This window comes from Aquarana catesbeiana, linkage group LG08 (genome assembly GCF_042186555.1).
Source record: "Aquarana catesbeiana isolate 2022-GZ linkage group LG08, ASM4218655v1, whole genome shotgun sequence".
NCBI classification, from domain to species: Eukaryota; Metazoa; Chordata; class Amphibia; order Anura; family Ranidae; genus Aquarana; species Aquarana catesbeiana.
In genome coordinates this window covers 177,812,999-177,831,621 of record NC_133331.1, presented here as the reverse complement: position 1 = coordinate 177,831,621, position 18,623 = coordinate 177,812,999, and the positions used below count along the sequence as shown (strand labels likewise).

Genomic DNA, 18,623 nt, shown 5'->3' with positions numbered 1-18,623 from the left:
CAATAATTCTAGCCCTAGGCCCTACTCTGTACCCCAAAACATGCAAACTGTAGAATTTTTTTAATGTCGCCTATGGAGATTTTTAATTGTAAAGGTTTGTCGCCATTCCATGAGCGGGCACAATTTTGAAGCGTGACATGTTGGGTATCAATTTACTCGGCGTAACATTATCTTTCACAATATAAACAAAATGGGCTAACTTTACTGTTGTCTTATTTTTTAATTCAAAAAAGTGTATTTTTTCCCAAAAAAGTGCGTTTGTAAGACCGCTGCGCAAATACGGTGTGACAAAGTATTACAACAACCGCCATTTTATTCTCTAGGGTTAGAAAAAAAAAAAAACGTATAATGTATGGGGGGTCCAAGTAAAAAAAAAAAAAATTAAAAGTCAGCAGTTACAAATACTGCAGCTGCTGACTTTTAATGAATCGGAACGAAGCCCCGCTCGTCTCCCCCTCCACTCGGAGGTGCCGGCATTGTAACTGTGGGTGCCCGGCTGTGGCTTCAAAGCCGGGCACCTACTGTGCATGCGCAAGCTGCGCCCTATGACTGGCCGCGCAATCATCTGGGACTTGTCATGTGTCCCAGATGATTGCCTAGAGGGAGTGGGAAATGCTGATCTCCCTTCCTGCACCGAGGGAAGTGACGTCAGGAGCCCAGGTGCCCAAGGAGGCAGATTACGAGGGACCACCTAGCAACAGGCATTAAAGAGGTGAGTAAAAAAATATTTTTCTCCAAATGTTTTTTTATTTTTTTTCCATGCACATAAATGATTTTTTTTTTGGGGTGGAACTCCACTTTAAGTGGTTAAGAATATCTCCTAATATCTAAAGTATGGAATTATTTTTCCTTTTTTCCCCCAATGGATTAGAGCAAAATGTAGGAAGTATAATCTCCTGAACTCGATTATGGACCGAAGCGACCTTTGATAAAAAATTTGGGTCTGTTTTCAGAACAATTCTGTCTGAAAAAAATGGCTCCCCGATTGACAAGGCTTGAAAAGGCTTGAAGCTCACTAATTCTGCGAGCTGTCGTTATACCCACTAAAAAAACAGTTTTTAATGTAATCAGTCTCCAGGAGGCTAAATCAATAAGTTCAAAGGGTTCCCTGGTCAGAGCCTGTAGAACAACAGATAAATCCCACTTTAGGCAGCACTACCAGTCTGGACCGGGTGAGGAATCTAATCACTAGGGGTTCCGATAAGAGGTTTTCCCAAAAATACCCCCAGTATGGCAACCTGGACTTTAAGAGTACTAACTGCCAAACCTTTATCTGCTCCTTCTTGCAGAAAATCCAGAAGATTAGAAGAAATATCCTCTAAGGGTCGGCCCTGGTTACACTCTTTCTTCTGGATTGAAGAGTAGCAACTAACCTATCCGAAAATCCCTTCATCCTCAAAATCTGCTCTTTAGAAGCCAGACTGTGAATTTTAGCTTTGCTAGCTCCTGGTGAAATAGAGGGCCCTATATCAGAAGGTCTTGTCTCAACAGAAAGTGCCAATACGGTTTGCCCTGCATCTGGAGAAGGGATGAAAACCAAGCTCTCTTCAGAAGGTTTTTGGCTGCGAAAGTGGAATCCATCCAAAATCTTCTGTACCCTACTGAGCAATCTAGCACTTTGAGATTTAGGATGAGACGGCACTTTCCTAGGTGTTTCTGAACTAGGAATACCTGCGAGTAGAAGCCCTGGAAAAACTCTTGTAGGGACCGGAAAAATGACTCTCTGTGATCTCAGTTCCTGGATTAGAGACTTCATGGCGAGAGCCTTGATTGAATTCCTTGGAGCGTTCGTCACCAAAAACCTTCTTGGAGGTTCTTCTGTGAATTAGATTGCATAACCCTGGGAGAGCAGGTTTAAAATAAACTGGTATTGAGTAATACTCTCATCCAGAAAAAAAAACTCCTGGAGCCTTCCCCTGACCATAGCTTCCTTTTTCCCTGCGTTTTATCTTCCTGCTGTCGTTTCTGGGGATGAAAAAACCACCTCTGTGCCTGCACCTTCTTTTTCTTAACCAGAAACTATTTCCTTTATCGGCTGTGCGGTCAAGAATGGATTCTAATTCCAAAAATAGCAAATCCTCTGCAAAAAGGGATACCACACAGCCTGTTTTTTGATGCTGTGTCTCCGGGCCAGGTTTTTAGCCATAAGACCCTCCTAGCAGTGTCTGTTAATGCTGCGTACCTAGCCGACATACCTAATATTGACTCTGCTGAAGCATCTGCAATACATGCCACTGCTGCAGACAGGGTTGCAAAGGAATCCAGAATCACTTGTTTCGGGGAATACGCTGTAATATGGGATTTCATCTGTTCTAGATTCCTAGCAACGCATGTTGTTGCCATTGCTGGTTTCAGATTGCTCATGATTGATTGGCAGGCTTTTTTAAGAAGCAGATCCATTCTCTTATCCATAGGCTCCTTTAGTGTGCCCATATCTTCAAAAGCGAGGTCAGCTGACTTCAAAATCTGTGAGAAGGCAGAATCGTGTTTTGGAACTTTGTTCCAGATGGAGTCAGGGTTTTCCTCAAAAAGGGAATCTTCTTTTGTGGGCCAGAGAAAAGAATGGTTTCTTCTCCGGCTCCAGCCATTCTTTCTAAATCATTTCTGTGACTATCGAATGAACGGGAAAAGCGTGGCTTTTTTGAGTCCCCTAGACCTGCATACAGTAGCGTGAATTACTTTAAGGAGACCCCCTACCTGCTCCAGGGACATTTTGTACTTAGGGGTGGCATCTGCCTAATTTACCTCCTCTTCTGAATCCGCCCCCCCCCCCCCGAGAGGGTGAAAAGGGATTTTGGAAAGTATCCTGGGAAGTCGGACCTTCCTAATGAATCAGAGAAACCCCCTGAGACTCTGGGGTACGATGCGGGGCCCTAGTTTCCCCTGAGGGCCCAGGCTCTTCTCTAAGGTTTGACTTGAGAGCCTGAAAAGTGGCGCGGAGCTCATTCTTAATGGCTGTAACAAGATCGCCACAAATGGATGGAGACACCTCCTTGACTAAATCCATGATACAATCCACACAAAGGTGCTTTGTCCAGGATTGGCTTCATTTTTTTTTCTTTGCAAACAGGACACACTTCTCTTTACTGGTTGAACAGAGCTTTTAGCCTGGACAACGAGAAGAAAACAATAGAACCACGATGAAGTACTGCTGCGCAGTAAGCACAAATCTAAAAACACCCAGGTACACTAGGAAAGGACCTCTTACTTCCCTGAGCCCAAGCAAGCCCTACCACCATAACCAATCCTAGTGGAGCCCCCTGCGGGTAGGCAGAAGTGCTAACCATCTAGTCACTGTGCTACCATCAGGGAGAGCTAATAACCCATAGAAAAAAGGCCCACATTAAATAGGAATACAGTCCCTTACCTTGGCCTTGTTGGTGCCTTGTCTTGCCCCTTTATCCTCTGCACTTTCCTCCATTGCAGAGTGCACTGCGGTCACGTGGCTGAACGAAGAGCCAGTTCGTGGATTCAAAAACGCCACTACGCCGACCCAGAACCGTAAGTTAAAGGCACCAGGTGACCCTGCTCTTTCCCCCTGTGCTTTGCGGCCAGAAATGATGCCGCACGCCCGACCCGGAAAGTGCCGCCCCTTCCTGTGCACTGCACAGGATGTGGCCGAGAGCTCTCCTCAGCCACCAGAATAATGTTGGCTGCTTCAGCCTTAACTGGCCTCTGCCCCGCACTGCGGAAGACAAGAGAGACCCTCTGCACATCGCCCATCTGCCAAAACCACAGGGCAGCACTTCCAGGCAGTACATGCTCTCCTCAAGCATGGAAGGGGGAGAGAGAGCCCATGGGAACCATCCAGCTAGAATCAAGTGGGAGGATCAGTCTCCTGGCAGAAAAAAAAAAAAGTTTTTTTTTTTTTTTTTTTTTAGAGAGAACCCCTCGTCTCCCAAGACAGTCCTGAGAGATCCTGGCTCCCACCAGTGGTGTTCCTTCCGGCTGGAGGAAACACGAAAAACTGAAGGAAGCTGGGTGGAGGCCTCCTATTAAAGCTTTGGGTGATGAGGCGTTTCCTGTTGTGGGAGGAGTCATGGTCTCTCGGGTGCTGTCCTGAAAGACGTTTAGGAAAAATATGCATTTTCAATTTTTTTTTGTATTAGTCTGGAAATCCTTGCATCTGTAATCAGCAGGTCGCTGGTGCCATGCAAGATTCCTACAGACTCTCAGTGTAAGTTGTCTGCCTGTACAAGGTGGATCTCGGTCCCTCTTGCTGTAGCCCTTCGATCGGAGGAGAGCGGCCGGAGGTCACAAAAGATCTGCGATAAGGTATTTTCAGGCATCGTTTTATAAAAACGTGCACAATATAGGATAGCTTGATAAAACAGAGGGGCTAGCAGAAATATTTCTTTGCCATTACAACCACTTTAAGTCCCACCTCTACTATTGCAACTCTCAACAGTTTTGATTGCTATGCTTGCTGCCAGATCCATCCGGCTCTTGAGCTATCCTTGTATCCTGTTACCTTTCTGCTGCTCACCTTGTTCCCGTACCCAGTTGTAATTTTCCCTTTTTCCTGCATTGCCCATGTTACCCTTGCTTCCCATAGTGTATATAATTAGTTTGCTAGGTTTCTGTCACTTAGGCATTTTTGGCTGTGGGTCACTTGTGGTTTATGTTCGCTATTTACTGGTGTGCGATTGTCTTTTGTTTTAATGGAAATAAACCTCACTTTAAAGATATATTCATATGGTCTGGTCCCAGTTTCTGTGTGCAGCTACATACATCTGGTCTCCCAGCTGCTGACTCCTGACAGTCACAGCCAGAAATGCTAGGGGCTGTTTTTCAAATTGATTTCTCAGCAAAATAAAGCATAAAGACATGGATGGATGAGTGAGTTTATTTGAATACAAAAATGAATTAAATATCGTTTGCGGTGCTCATATGCAGTGTAGTTCCACTTAAAGTTTGTTGCGTCATTTCATTATTGAGTTTATTTTGTATTGCAGTTGTCTTTCACTGTGTGGCACGAAGTTATACTGCATCATATATATGGAATTTCAGTAATGTACATTATGATTTTACTTACATATCTAATATAGTGCAAGGAGCTTTTTTTTGAGCCAGAGTGCAGCTTAACAAGTTACTGCATTTTATAGAACTTCACAGGCTGACACCTAATCAACCAAGTGCATTTCGGTGGTGCGGGCAGAGGAAGAGGCATTTTTTTTTTTAAACACAGGCACAGCCGTTTGCTACATTTAATGAAATGGCCACTTTAAGTAGTATGTTTTCATGTGTTAAGTGCAATACCATTTACCTGATATAGTCACATCAATCCAGTCATCTGAAGTATTGCTGTTGCGTTGATTTCTAGCTTTGAGTTCACCCAGTGAATATAATGGCTCTTCTGGTAAGGGTTTGTCAAGTTTTTCATCACTGAGTGCTTTATTCCCATCTTCCAAATCTATAAAATGATTAAAAACACAGAATTTTCAGAATTCTATAAGTACTATATTGAAACACATGAAAGTAATGAATGATTACAGAATGTTGTACAGTAATGAGTTCTTTAGGAGTATTAAAGGGGTTGTAAAGGTTTTGTGTTTTTACACTTTAATGCATCCTATGTATTAAGGTGAAGAAAACACGTCAGTGACCGGCCCTCAGCCCCCCGTTTTACTTACCTGACCCCTCGAACTTGACCCATGGGGATGCGCTGTCTCTCTGCCTGGGGTTCTCGGCTGTTGATTGGATAGATTGATAGCAGCGCAGCCATTGGCTCCCACTGCTGTCAATCAAATCCAAGGACGAGAGAGCCGGGGGCGATTCCTGCATTCAGCCTCTATGGACGCCGAATGCTGGACTCGGGAGCGCGCCCACAAGCTAACCCCCAGGGAGAGTGCTTCTCCCAGGGGGTTATCTGATGTGGGGAGGAGCCGAGAGAGCTACCGAGGGACCCCAGAAGAGCAGGTTCGGGCCACTCTGTGCAAAACAAGCTGCACAGTGGAGGTAAGTATATGTTTGTTATTAAAAAGAAAAAAAAAATTAACCCTTACTGTCACTTTAAATAAGCCAGAAAACAATTACTGTTATATGCAGTTGTTTGCAGACAACACCCAAACAGAGAGGAGCTTTCAGTAAAAGAAAGCTGAACTGGATCCAGGCAGATAGGAAAAAGACTCGTACAGTTATGCGTTCATTAAAAAATCATTAGCTGTATTTTGAAAAGCATCAAGTGTAAAAGAACTGAATTTGAGTTGGTATCTTGCAAACCTACAGCAGAGCTCAGAATGGGGGGGAGAGGTAACACCAACAGTCAATCAGTTGCAGTGTTCATGTACTAACAATGAACATGCTAATGTCAGAAACGGGCAGAGTCAGGCTAGGTTCACACGTGACTGCACTTGAGCGGGAGGTGGAAGGTGTGACCAACGCAGGTAGCAGATTACTGCCCTCCTCACCAACTTGTGACAAAGAACCGGCCAATCTCACACCTCGCTGTCACTTACGTAACAATGCCACTCTCTGCACCTGACACACAGATTTTCCAGCTTGCGGGACAACCTAGGTGCCAGCAGTCTGAGAGCGATTGTTACTGGGCTAATCAAACAATTAACCCTTAACTGCCACCACTGAATTTTAATCAAGAGTCAGAACTTCCACCAATTTAGCATTACAAGTATTATTTTAGAATAATTGTCTGTAACACACACTGCCACCACAGGCAGATATGTTCATAGGATTTATCCTGTACAGTAGCACTCTTCAAGAGACAGGTTCTTTTCTAGCTTGCATTAAGAGCTTAGGGACAAAAATAAGGTTTTACTAATGGAAAGGTCAAAATTGGTGCAAATAAAAATATTTACAGAAAAAGGTATTTCAAAAGAAATAAAGACATTATTCAACAATAGAGAAATAAGGCAGAATTGAGGAGGAAGGATACTTGCAATCAATGTCCTTGGGTTAATCAGAGTTCGGTCGATGGTGTTATTGGTTCTCAAACTTTGCAGATGTTCCTGATTTGATGGTAAAGGAGAACTCCCAAACTGTCCTGGCATCTCCCTTTTCTTTGGAATCAAAGGGGTGTTGACAGATACCAATGACCATTCTTCTGGTCATCTGGGTTAGAGGGTGATTGCTGGGAAGTCTACATTTATGACCGTATCTCTGATACAGTTTGTGATACGTATTCATATCTCTGCATCTCTACTGTTTACAGACTGCTAACATTTAAATTATGGCCCAGCATGACATTTGCTTCAAAACAAATATAAACATGGCAGGTTTCCAATGTCTATTTTACCTAGGAGGAATAAGGGGTACCAGTGGTTTCCCATATAATCTGACATAGGGGTGTCTGGACTTGAAACGCTACAAATTTCTGAGGAAAGTAAATATGTCCAGAATAGGGCTGTGCTATTAATATTTTGGAAGTTATAAAACATGCTGAAGTTTCAGAACAATCTTACTACACTGCCTGCACTTTATGTGGATTGAGCTATTTACGGCAGGTATATGATGGTTCTCTGGATTTGGGAGGGTGACAGTTATTAGGGTTTCCAGTCTTAAATTGTGGATTGGGTAATGGAAAAGTCTGTGTGTCTGATCAATGGATCAATAAGGTCCTGGCCTCAGTCAACAGTTTGTGTATTGGATAACTTAAAGTAAAAAGGTGGGGGACAAGGTCACTGTGGTGTGCCCTTCACAAGGCAACATGGCAATTTGACATGACAAAATGGCAGCTACGCACACAACAATGCGTTAGCCCAGTACACATGACTGTTTACAGAGGGTATTGCTGCTGTTCCTGTAGCCAAATCGTGCTGCTCTGTACAAACATGCGGAGCTGCCATTATCTCTTAATGGCACCCCCCCTTTTAAACCCGCAGCACTTTTGCGGGTGTGGGAATAGCATGGTGCTGAAGCACCATGTATTTTCCTTGAGGCAGCATTTTATAAAAGGTGCCAGCACCACTTGATTGTGGGAAACGCAGGCATGGCAGCCCATTCAAATGATTGGGCTTCTGTGCCCACGCAAACGCGGGCCGCAAACCCACACAGGTGTGAACAAGAGGTCAGTCTGCTGCTTCTCTTTCACTGTCAATGAGCATAAGGAGATGAGACCTAGCTGTATAGTGCTGGTCTCCAGGTTGGCTGACAAAACATTATATTAATTTACTTAGTGCAGGTCAGGTAAACCAATCAGTGTAAAAAAATAAAATACACTGGCCTACAACACTTCTGCACCACAAACCATATGTTTACAGTAATCATAAAGCAATGTTTTATGATACTGGTCCCAATTTTGCTGAAAACTAAATCTCTCAACACCATAGAGTAACCTGTGCACAAGTTAAAAAGTTAAAGTGGTTGTAAACCTCAGACATAAAATATGGACAAAGTATATCCCTCTACAGTGTGTACTTGTCTCAATCCAGAGCACCAAGTGTCATTCCTGTCTGCTGCTTCCTTCCTCTGCTATCAGCATGAATCACTTCTGACACCAAGAGAAAAATAGTGACAGGAGAGGGATCTCCAGCATATTGACAGCCTCAGCTCTGTTCCTGTGTGCTGTATAAAGGGGGCGGGGGGTGCCAATTCCTTCCAATCAGCTGTCAGAGGTCTCCTCACTGAGCTCTGCAGAGTAACTTCAGCTTTCTGCCCCCTTTTTTCTGACAGCTCAGACAAGCTTTATTAATTCTGGACTCTGAACGGATGTAGAGAAGAGAAGACAGTAGATAAACAGGTACAACTTATGTAGGAGGATTTGTTTTATCTCTATATCACCTGAGGCCAGTCACTTCACTGGGTATATGTAAGGGTTTCCAACCACTTTATTATACTGACATTTACTCACTATGTAGACCACCGGGCAAGAAGATAATTAAAAGGGAAATGTGCACAGCTGAGATGTCTCTGCAGATGTTTGAGCAAAAGAAAAAAACAAAACAGGGACGTGCACACCTTACACAGGTAAACCTTTAATGATCAAAGTAAAAAAAGAAATACTGGCTGCATTTACATATTTCATAGACTACAAGCTCCTTGAATGCAGCCCCATCTTGCTAAAGTTGTAGAACCTCTCATTTTGTGGTCCAGCGTTTGCTCAGCATAAAGTTTGAATCTCTCACTGTAAACGGACAGGCTGAAGGAAGGTATCGAGCTAAATGGTTTGCTTTCCTTCATTCTGTCGGGCTGCAGTGAGAGATTCAAACTTTATGATGAGTAACCGCTAAACATCATTGGCCACAATGTGAATGGTTCTAGAACTTTGGCAAGATGGAGCTGCATTCAAGGAGCTTGTAGTCTATGAAATATGTGAGTGCAACCAGTATTTTTTTTTTACTTTGATCATTAAAAGTTTACAGTAGAAGTTCAGCCAAAAACTAACTCTAATTCTACTGGCAGCCACATTCCAAGACTAATCTATCTAGCCCTGTAAAGCAAAAATTGTTATACAAACCTTTTCGGCAGGCGCTCCAGTCCGGTCCCATGCTGAGCTGTCAGCAGTGGCTTCTCTGTGTAGGAGTGTGCAGGAGAGACAGTCGACAATGGAGGCCCCATAGCAACTCTATGGGTGACGTCCCTTCCCTGGCATTTTCCAGCAATTGTCGGCTATCTCTCCTGCACACAACATTCTCCGCTGGAGACCAGACCGAAGCGGCTGCAGAAAAGGTATGTATAGCGATTTTTGCTTTCCAGGGTTAGGTAGATTAGTCTTAGAATGTTGCTACCAGTAGATTTAGATTTCGTTTTTGGCTGAACTTCCACTTTAACTGTGCAAGGAGAGCATTTCCCTGTTTTCTCTTGTCTTTTGCTCAGATCCAGTGCACTCCCTTGTGCATGGTGTAATCAGGGACAGCTGCAGAAGACTTTGCTTCAGTTTTTACTGAAGACTTGGAACTATATTTGGATACTGCTGGTGGTCTTGTTTTTATCTGCCATATTGCACGGACAGTTAGGCGCCTTTCACACGGACGGCTGTTCTGCCGCAGTTAAAAGCATATAATATGTTCTGTGAAATTCAAGACTTCAGACGTGGTGATCAGCTGCATTTGAACAGTGAGATTACCTGCGTTCACGTGCGTTTACCCGCGTTTGGAACATTCTTGCCATTTCTGATGTGCTTCCTATTGCTTTTCTTTCCTTGTTGCTACTACTATCCGCAGGAGAAATAGTACACTGCCATTACCTTCAGTTATGTGCAGATAGCTGCGCTAAAACGCTCCTGGACGCAGTCAATTCTATTTTTTTCTATCCGCACTAAACCGCATGTAACTAAATCGCAGCTAAACGCAGTGTGTGAATAGGGCCATAGGAAAGCATTGTGTGCTTTTAGCTGCGGTAGAAAACTAGAAAAGCCGCAGCTAAAAGCACAATTCTATCCGTCCGTGTGAAAGGGGCCTTACTTTGTTGTTTGCTCTGCAGACATTTGTAGGCAATAACAAGCCTACAATAATTTCACAATATGTATCAGAATAGAGCCACAGTATTGTTTACATCAGCCTTATAATTCTGCTAGGGATAGCTCACCGCTGGAATCTAGAAGAGGCATAAAAAGCCAGCATGTCATTTCGTTTTCCAACAACCATGGATATAAACTCTGACCAAAACAATGCTAACTCCAGACAAAAAACTTTTTTTCTGAATAGAGTAGTCCTAGTTTGAAAACATTTGCGATTTAAAAGATGGTAAGTGGGGAAGGAAATTAACAAATCTCCGAAGCAGGGACACTAACAACGTGAAAACAAAATTTCTAGTATAGTAAATAAAGTTTAGAACTCTGTCAGAATATGAAAGCTGTCTGTCATCATTAGGTAGATTTTCTTTCACTCACTGTCCCGATGACAGTTGTTAGAGCAGAAAGTGAGGGTAAATTTCCCAACAGGGACATACATCAGGGGTCTCCAAACATTTGAAACAAAGGGCCATTTTACTGACCTTCAAACTTTAAGGGGCCAGATTGTGGCCAGTGGGAGTAAAAAATGCCCCAGTATTAGGGGGTGGTCAGTGGAAGTAAAAAAATTACATCGCTGGTGTCAGTGGGAGGAACGGTGCCCCATTCATTGGTGTCAGTGGGAGGAACGGTGCCCCATTCATTGGTGTCAGTGGGAGGAACGGTGCCCCATTCATTGGTGTCAGTGGGAGGAACGTTGCCCGTTCATTGGTGTCAGTGGGAGGAACGGTGCTCCGTTCATTGGTGTCAGCAGGAGGAACGGTGCCCCATTCATTGGTGTCAGCAGGAGGAACGGTGCCCCCCGTCATTGGTGTCAGCGGGAGGGACGGTGCCCCCGTCATTGGTGTCAGCGGGAGAGACGGTGCCCCCCGTCATTGGTGTCAGCGGGAGAGACGGTGCCCCCCGTCATTGGCGTCAGCGGGAGAGACGGTGCCCCCCGTCATTGGCGTCAGCGGGAGAGACGGTGCCCCCCGTCATTGGTGTCAGCGGGAGAGACGGTGCCCCCCGTCATTGGTGTCAGCGGGAGGGACGGTGCCCCCCGTCATTGGAGTCAGCGGGAGGGACGGTGCCCCCCGTCATTGGAGTCAGCGGGAGGGACGGTGCCCCCCGTCATTGGTGTCAGCGGGAGGGACGGTGCCCCCCCGACATTGGTGTCAGCGGGAGGGACGGTGCCCCCCGTCATTGGTGTCAGCGGGAGGGACGGTGCCCCCCGTCATTGGTGTCAGCGGGAGGAATAGTACCCCCGTCATTGGTGTCAGTGGGAGGAATGGTGCCCCCGCCATTGGTGTCAGTGGGAGGAATAGTTCCCCGTCATTGGTGTCAGTGGGAGGAATGGTGCCCCCGCCATTGGTGTCAGTGGGAGGAATAGTTCCCCGTCATTGGTGTCAGTGGGAGGAATAGTTCCCCGTCATTGGTGTCAGTGGGAGGAATAGTGCCCCGTCATTGGTGTCAGTGGTAGGAATAGTGCCCCGTCATTGGTGTCAGTGGGAGGAATGGTGCCCCGTCATTGGTGTCAGTGGGAGGAATAGTGCCCTGTCATTGATGTCAGTGGGAGGAATAGTGCCCCGTCATTGATATCAGTGGGAGGAATAGTGCCCTGTCATTGATGTCAGTGGGAGGAATAGTGCCTGATATATTTGGCGTAAGTGGGAGGAATAGTGCCTCATCATTTGTGTTAGTGGGAGGAATAGTGCCTGATATTATTGGAAGGAAAAGTGCCTCAAGGGCCGGATGAAGGCAAGCAAAGGGACACATTTGGCCCGTGGGCTGCAGCTTGGAGTTCTTGGCATAGATAGTAGGGTTTAGGTTATCCTAACTCTGTTGAAAACTAAAAAAAATGGTTTAGCTGTACTTGGGCTTTAACAACTATGTGTAATTACTGCAAATAAGTAAATTTACCAGACATATTCATATCAAGCCACTCCTCCAGGTTATTGCTAATATTTTGTTTTTCCTCTCGCAGTTCAGCCAAAGAATGTTGTGATGGCTCATCAGGTAATGTCTTCTCTGGTTTTTCCACAATAATGATTTTATTTGCATCCTCCAAGTCTAGAAAATCATCACTAAAATCCTCACTGAAATCATTCTTGTCAGACGATGACAAAGAGGAAATAGAAAGTTCATCCACATCTTCACTGAAATAACTATCTCTGAAATCTTGCCGTTCTAGATTATTGCAAGAAGAAAGAATATCGATGTCCAAGTCCTTGTCTTCCCCTTTATGGTGTTGCTCCGTTGCTTGACATGTCCCATTTGACAAGAATTCTATTTTGTTGTTTACAGGAGTGACAGAAGATCCTTTTGTTCCATCAGGAATGATTTCCGTGGTGTACGGTGCTCTGTTTGCTTTCTGCAAAGATGGACGGGTTAATTTGTAACCTAAAGGAGTCAAAGCCACAGGACTATTTGTAAAAGCGGGTTTCTTTAGGCTAGATGTTATACCTGTAGGATATGTCCTTGTAAACATAGATTTAATATGTGGCTCATTACCATTTGACAGACCATACTGCTTTGCAGTCCTGGATTTAAGATCTGCCCGTGTAAGTAAATGCTGTGATTGATGTATTTTCGGCATATCTGTTTCTCTGTGAAGAGAATAAGACCTGGTCAATCCTGCAGTTGGAAACTTGGGATTCTGAATAGAGTGGGAAAAGCTCTGTGATCTCCTAACATGGGAGAATGGCTTGTTGTCAGGAAAGACATTATTGGTGAAGTTTCTACTTGTAGCAGAATTGGCTCTTGGTCTATATAAGCCGGTTGGGGGCTTAGCTGTGTAAACTCCATTAGCCAGAGGTTTATGTCCACTCAACCCAGGGTAGGGAGTCCTTCCAAACTGGGTACCTTTTGTAAATTTAGTTGAACTAGACAGTACACGGTCACTCAAGTCTTCTTTATGTGACACCAACATGTTGCTTTGCTTCCCAGGTTTTGTGACACTTAATCTGGGTGCATCATTCTGCACCATTACCTGGAATGAGGTTTTTTCAATGGCAAGATCAGGAGGTGCTCTGGAAATTTGGTCATTTTGTGGATATCTTGATTTACTCCAGTTTAAAGTGAATGCAGGTGTCCTGTCATGTTCAATGTGCTTTTCAACACTAAAGTTTCCCTTAGCGGATATTCCATTATATGTGCCATTTTGTGCCCGTTGCAGTAAGCTTCCTACAGGCTTGGATGTACCAAATTTCGGTAATTTAGAACCTATAGAGGCCCGCAGCTGGAACTTGTCTTCCATGGGAGGGCAAGTGCATTGGTGATTTGAATTAATTCAGATCTGTAATGATAAAAAAAAAAAAAAAAAAAAAAAAAAAACAACAACACTTTTAGTACCAACAATATTGTACCTATATATCCAAAACAGATCATTGCAGCAAACAAAGGTGGAAAAAAGACAAAACATAGCCATAACAACAACAGTGAATTAATGTCCATACAGCACATAATAAAATCCACTCCTGGACAAATACATAAGCATACTTCCATGAATCCAGACCCTCAGCTGCTGTTTGCAATAATGGTTGTCAAGATATTTCATATTATGCACCCCTTTAAAGTTATAAATATTTAGCATGCATACTTACCATGATATATACATAGAAAATAACCCCTAAAAATGTTAAAGCATAGCTAAAGCCAAACCTTTAACCACTTCCTGCCCATAGGATGTACCCATACATCCTTGGGTTGAAGTGGTTATACCGGAGCCATGGCTGCAGTCATGACCTTGGTATCTTTTTCTTTTTCATACATGTGACAGGGTTAGGTTAATTATTCATTACCTGCTGGGTTATACTTCATTTCCAGGTAAATGGACACTGGTAGACTAAAACATTTAGGACAGGAAGTGATCCCCTATAAAACCCCTCCCATACAGGAAGTACTTCAGTTTTTTACCAGTGTCTGCAAGGTGGATGGCATGCTTGTTTGAGCTCTCTGAGCTCCAGGTCTCTAGTCCCACAAACGGTTCTTAAATGAATCAAGGGATTGACCGATCGGATCCACTTGACACAGGCTTTATATGCTTAGATAAAAATGGTACCTGAGCCTCGCAAAGAAGACTCAAGATCCTGCAAGGTTTTGCCTGTAATGCGGCCTCCGGGCGCTGGACCCTGCGAAGTGGAATCCTGGACACTACAGCGCTAAGGCATTCCTGCGGTGTGCTGTACAGGTCCAAGGGAGTGGACCCTAAACTTGAAAAGGGTACCCAGTCCTTAAAGGTCCTCAAGTGACAGGAACCCGCCGTGAAGGGTGAAGATTGGGCTCTTAGTTTCTAAGTTGCCCTGCACTTGGATGGGTAAGTGAAACCCCTTTATTATTATTGTGGGGTGTCCCAGTGATTGTAATGCAGCGTACACACGGTCGGACTTTTCGTCTACAAAAGTCCGACGGACGCCGACGGACTAAAGCTGGCTGACAATCCGATCGTGTGTGGGCTTCCCCGGACTTTCAGCGGACTTTTCCAGCCTCAAATCTGACGGACTTTAGATTTGAAACATGCTTCAAATCTTTACGTCGTAACTACGCCGGACCCAGAAATCCGCTCGTCTGTGTGCTAGTCCGACGGACAAAAACCCATGCTAGGGCAGCTATTGGCTACTGGCTATCAACTTCCTTATTTTAGTCCGGTGTACATCATCACGTACGAATCCGTCGGACTTTTGTGTGATCGTATGTAGGCAAGTCCGCTTGTAAGAAAGTCTGCCGCAAGTCCGCCAAAAGTCCGCCAAAAGTCTGTCGAAAGTCTGTCAGACAGGCTGTCGGACTTTTGTAGACGAAAAGTCCGACCGTGTGTACGCGGCATAACAATCAGTCAAGCTAGCTAGAGGCTGGACACCTGTGTGCGGTGACTATGCGGGGAGTTTTTGGGCTAGCTGTGGGTGTTTGCAAAGTGTACCTTTTTTGCGCGGGTCTGGATGTTTTTTTACCTGTATGATGGCGCACGACGGTGCACCATTTCGCCTTGGTTTGCTATGGCACCCGTGCGTTCGTAAAAGCGCTGCTGGGCTCAGCAGTTTGGCAGCCATGGCGCCAGCGGCATTGCCACACATGCGCCGTAGCCTTTATCTGGGCGCACAAAGATTTGCGTCATACACGAATACAGCCACGCCCATTCGCCGGGACCACGCAGGTTCATGCGCATGCATGTGCAGTACGTTTCGGCGCACAGCGAGCTTATTTAAGCTGCGTATGCCAAGCATGCAGTGCTTCCAGAAAGCGGCTGTGGGACACAGAGCAGGCTCTGAACCAGGTGCTTGCAGCGGTTCATTTCTCCTTACCCAAGGCACCAGGATTTGCTTGACAGGCTAAAGGTGCTTAGCGGGATTGTTGCATAGGGGCTTGGTGAGTCCTATTAAAGGGTCTCCCTTCCGAGGTGTCTTAATACTACACCCAGGTACTCCCTTTTTGTGGCTAATAAATGTCTTCAAAAAAGAGAAGCGGGACTAACACTACAGGGAAGGGCACACCTATGTCATCAGTAGTTCCTGATAAACCTAGTCTTATGCCTAGTGTTGTATCCCCTAAAGGACCAGAGGCTTCTGGGCAATCTGAGCCGCTGCGCCTATCTGGGATTGTGCTTACAGTCAACGTTGCTGCTTTACCCTTTATCACTAAGAATGAACTGTCCTCAGCCCTAGCCGGGTTACAGCACAGGATTGCTGCCATGATTGCCTCCATTCCGCAGGGTGGCAAGAAGTGTGACAGATCCCCCTCCCCAGAGACTCCTAGTCTGGAGCAGGAATGGGTTGAGGATGGGGAAGAGCTTAAAGCTCAGAATTCTGTGGATGGCCTTGCGGATGTCTGCTTCCGAGCAATCTGGACAAGAAGATATCCAGTAGGTGTCTGCCTCTCAATCACAGAGGCTTTTGATCCTGATTCTTACCGAAATGGTTCGTTCTGCCTTTAAGTTGCCCCTTTCAGAGGTTACTGAGCCTCCTTGGTCCTCTTTGGGATCCCTGAGGCCTCTTCAGGCCCCACAGGCTTTCCCCTTACACTCTTTGTTGGAACAGGCAGTGCATGCGGATTTGGAACATCCTGACAGGATTTTTGTTTCTCCAAAGAGGTTTTCCCTTTTATATCCCATGGATGAAAAGTTTGTTAAGAAGTGGAGCATGCCAGCCATAGATGCAGCAGTCTCTTCCTTAAACAAGAACTTGACTTGTTCAGTAGATAACGCACAGGGCTTGAAAGACCCTGTTGACAAGAAACTGGAATCATTATTAAGGGCTTCCTTTTCTTTGGCCAGTTCAGCTATTCAGCCAGCTGTTGCAGCAATAGGTATCTGCCAGTCCGTAAAGGATCGGGTCAATTGGCCTGATAGGCCTAACCAGGAAGATGATCTGCCTGAAGTAAGGTAGATATTCCTCCAGCGCTGCGTTTTGACGAGTTCTCTACTTCCTGTGAAGAAAAGCACCAGGCGCCCCTTGTTTAAAACCTCAGGGACTGCTTCCTCAAATGTCTATGTGCCAAGGCAGTTCTGGCGCTAGGGCCAGAAAAAGCCCTGGGTCCAAAATTCCTCTAAACCCAGCACCAAGCCCTCCTTTTGAGGGGACGCCCCCACTCCATCGGGTGGGGGGAAAGCTGCTGAACTTTGCGGATATTTGGAGAACAATAGTTCAGGACGAGTGGGTCACCTCAACTATATCCCGCGGTTACAAGCTGGAGTTGTGGGGGGTTCCCCCTCAGAGGTTTTTAAGATCCAGCGTTCCTTCGAATCCTCCAAAAAGAGACTTACTGCTTCAAGCGCTACATCATTTAGTGCATCAAGGAGTGATTATAGAGGTTCCTGTACCCGAAAGGGTGCAGGGTTTTACTCAAACCTACTTACGGTTCAAAAACCAAAAAACAGGGACACAAGGCCCATTTTGGACCCAAGATCACTAAACCAGTATCTACTGATCCAGTCCTTTCGGATGGAGTCTGTCCGCTCAATAGTAGCCTGTCCGCTCAGTAGTAGCCTCACTCCAGATGGGAGACTTTCTAGCCTCCATCGATATAAAAGGACGCGTATTTACACGTACCTATCTTTCAGCCTCATCAGAGGTTCATGCGATTTGCAGTAGAGGAACGTCATTTTCAGTTTGTGGCTCTACCCTTCGGGCTTGCTACAGCTCTCTGGGTGTTCACAAAGGTCATAGCACCAGTACCGGGTCTTTTAAGGGTCCAGGGGATCCTGGTGCTCGGGTATCTGGATGACCTCCTGCTCACAGATCACTCACTACAGGCTCTAGAACAGAGCAGAACATGCACAGTGCGGTATTTGGAAAGCTTAAGCTGGATCATAAATACTGAAAAGTCAACCTTGAGACCAGCTCAAAGTCTAAAGTATACGGTCCAAGAAAGAGTATTCTTGCCACCCGCAAGGATCTTTGCCCTGAAGGATCAGGTGTGTCAGATAAGGGACACCAGACAACCCTCCATTTGGCTCTGTATGAGTCTTCTAGAGAGGATGGTATCCTCATTCGAGGCGGTGCCCTGTGCCCAGTTTCATTCCAGGCCTCTACAACAAGACATCTTGTTGGCTTGGAGCAGGAGAGGACAAGCCCTGGATTATCCAATGTTCTTATCTCCTCGGGCATGCTTAAGCCTAAACTGGTGATTGCAGGATCAGAACCTGCGAAAGGCAAGATCCTTCCTCCCGGTAACTTGGAAAGTACCGACTACAGATGCCAGTCTCTCAGGCTGGGGAGCGACCCTAGAAAGGCTTACAGCTCAGGGGAAATGGTCAAGGACAGAACAGATCCTGCTCATCAATGTCCTAGAATTATGGGCAGTATGTCCAGCCCTACGGTCCAGGGCGGCGGAGCTTCAGGACTGCCCTTATCAGGGTTCAGTTCGACAATGCCACTGCAGTAACCTATATAAACCACTAAGGCGGTACCAGGGGTCGTTCAGCTCTGAAGGAGGTGAACCTCATACTAGCCTGGGCAGAGGGACATGTGCCGATTCTTTCGGCAGTCCATATCCTGGGAGTAGAGAACTGGAAGGCAGATTATCACAGCCGCCAGCAGATGTGCCCGGGGGAATGGTCCCTACACCCAGGGGTGTTCCAGGAAATTTTCCAATGTTAGGGATGGCCAGAGGTCCACCTACTGGCATCCAGGTTCAACAAGCTACAGCAGTTTGTGTCCCGAACTAGAGATCCTCTGGCAATCGGAGCAGATGCTCTGGTAGTTCCATGGAGCCAGTACTCCCTGGTTTATGCTTTCCCTCCGATCCC

At 45.6% G+C, this 18,623-nt stretch overlaps 1 protein-coding gene across 4 annotated transcripts in view; it reads right to left on the bottom strand.

Moving 5' to 3' along the window:
• Window positions 1-18,623, bottom strand: part of CCSER2 (coiled-coil serine rich protein 2) — a 213,732-nt gene that overhangs the window by 124,583 nt on the left and 70,526 nt on the right. For all 4 annotated transcript variants that reach the window (XM_073596718.1, XM_073596719.1, XM_073596716.1 and 1 more), the window contains exons 2-3: window positions 12,305-13,679; window positions 5,267-5,413 (exon numbers count right to left, since the gene is read on the bottom strand). In XM_073596718.1, coding sequence (XP_073452819.1) covers window positions 5,267-5,413; window positions 12,305-13,640 — 1,483 coding nt within the window. In that variant the 5' untranslated portion in view covers window positions 13,641-13,679. The remainder of the gene's footprint in view (window positions 1-5,266; window positions 5,414-12,304; window positions 13,680-18,623) is intronic.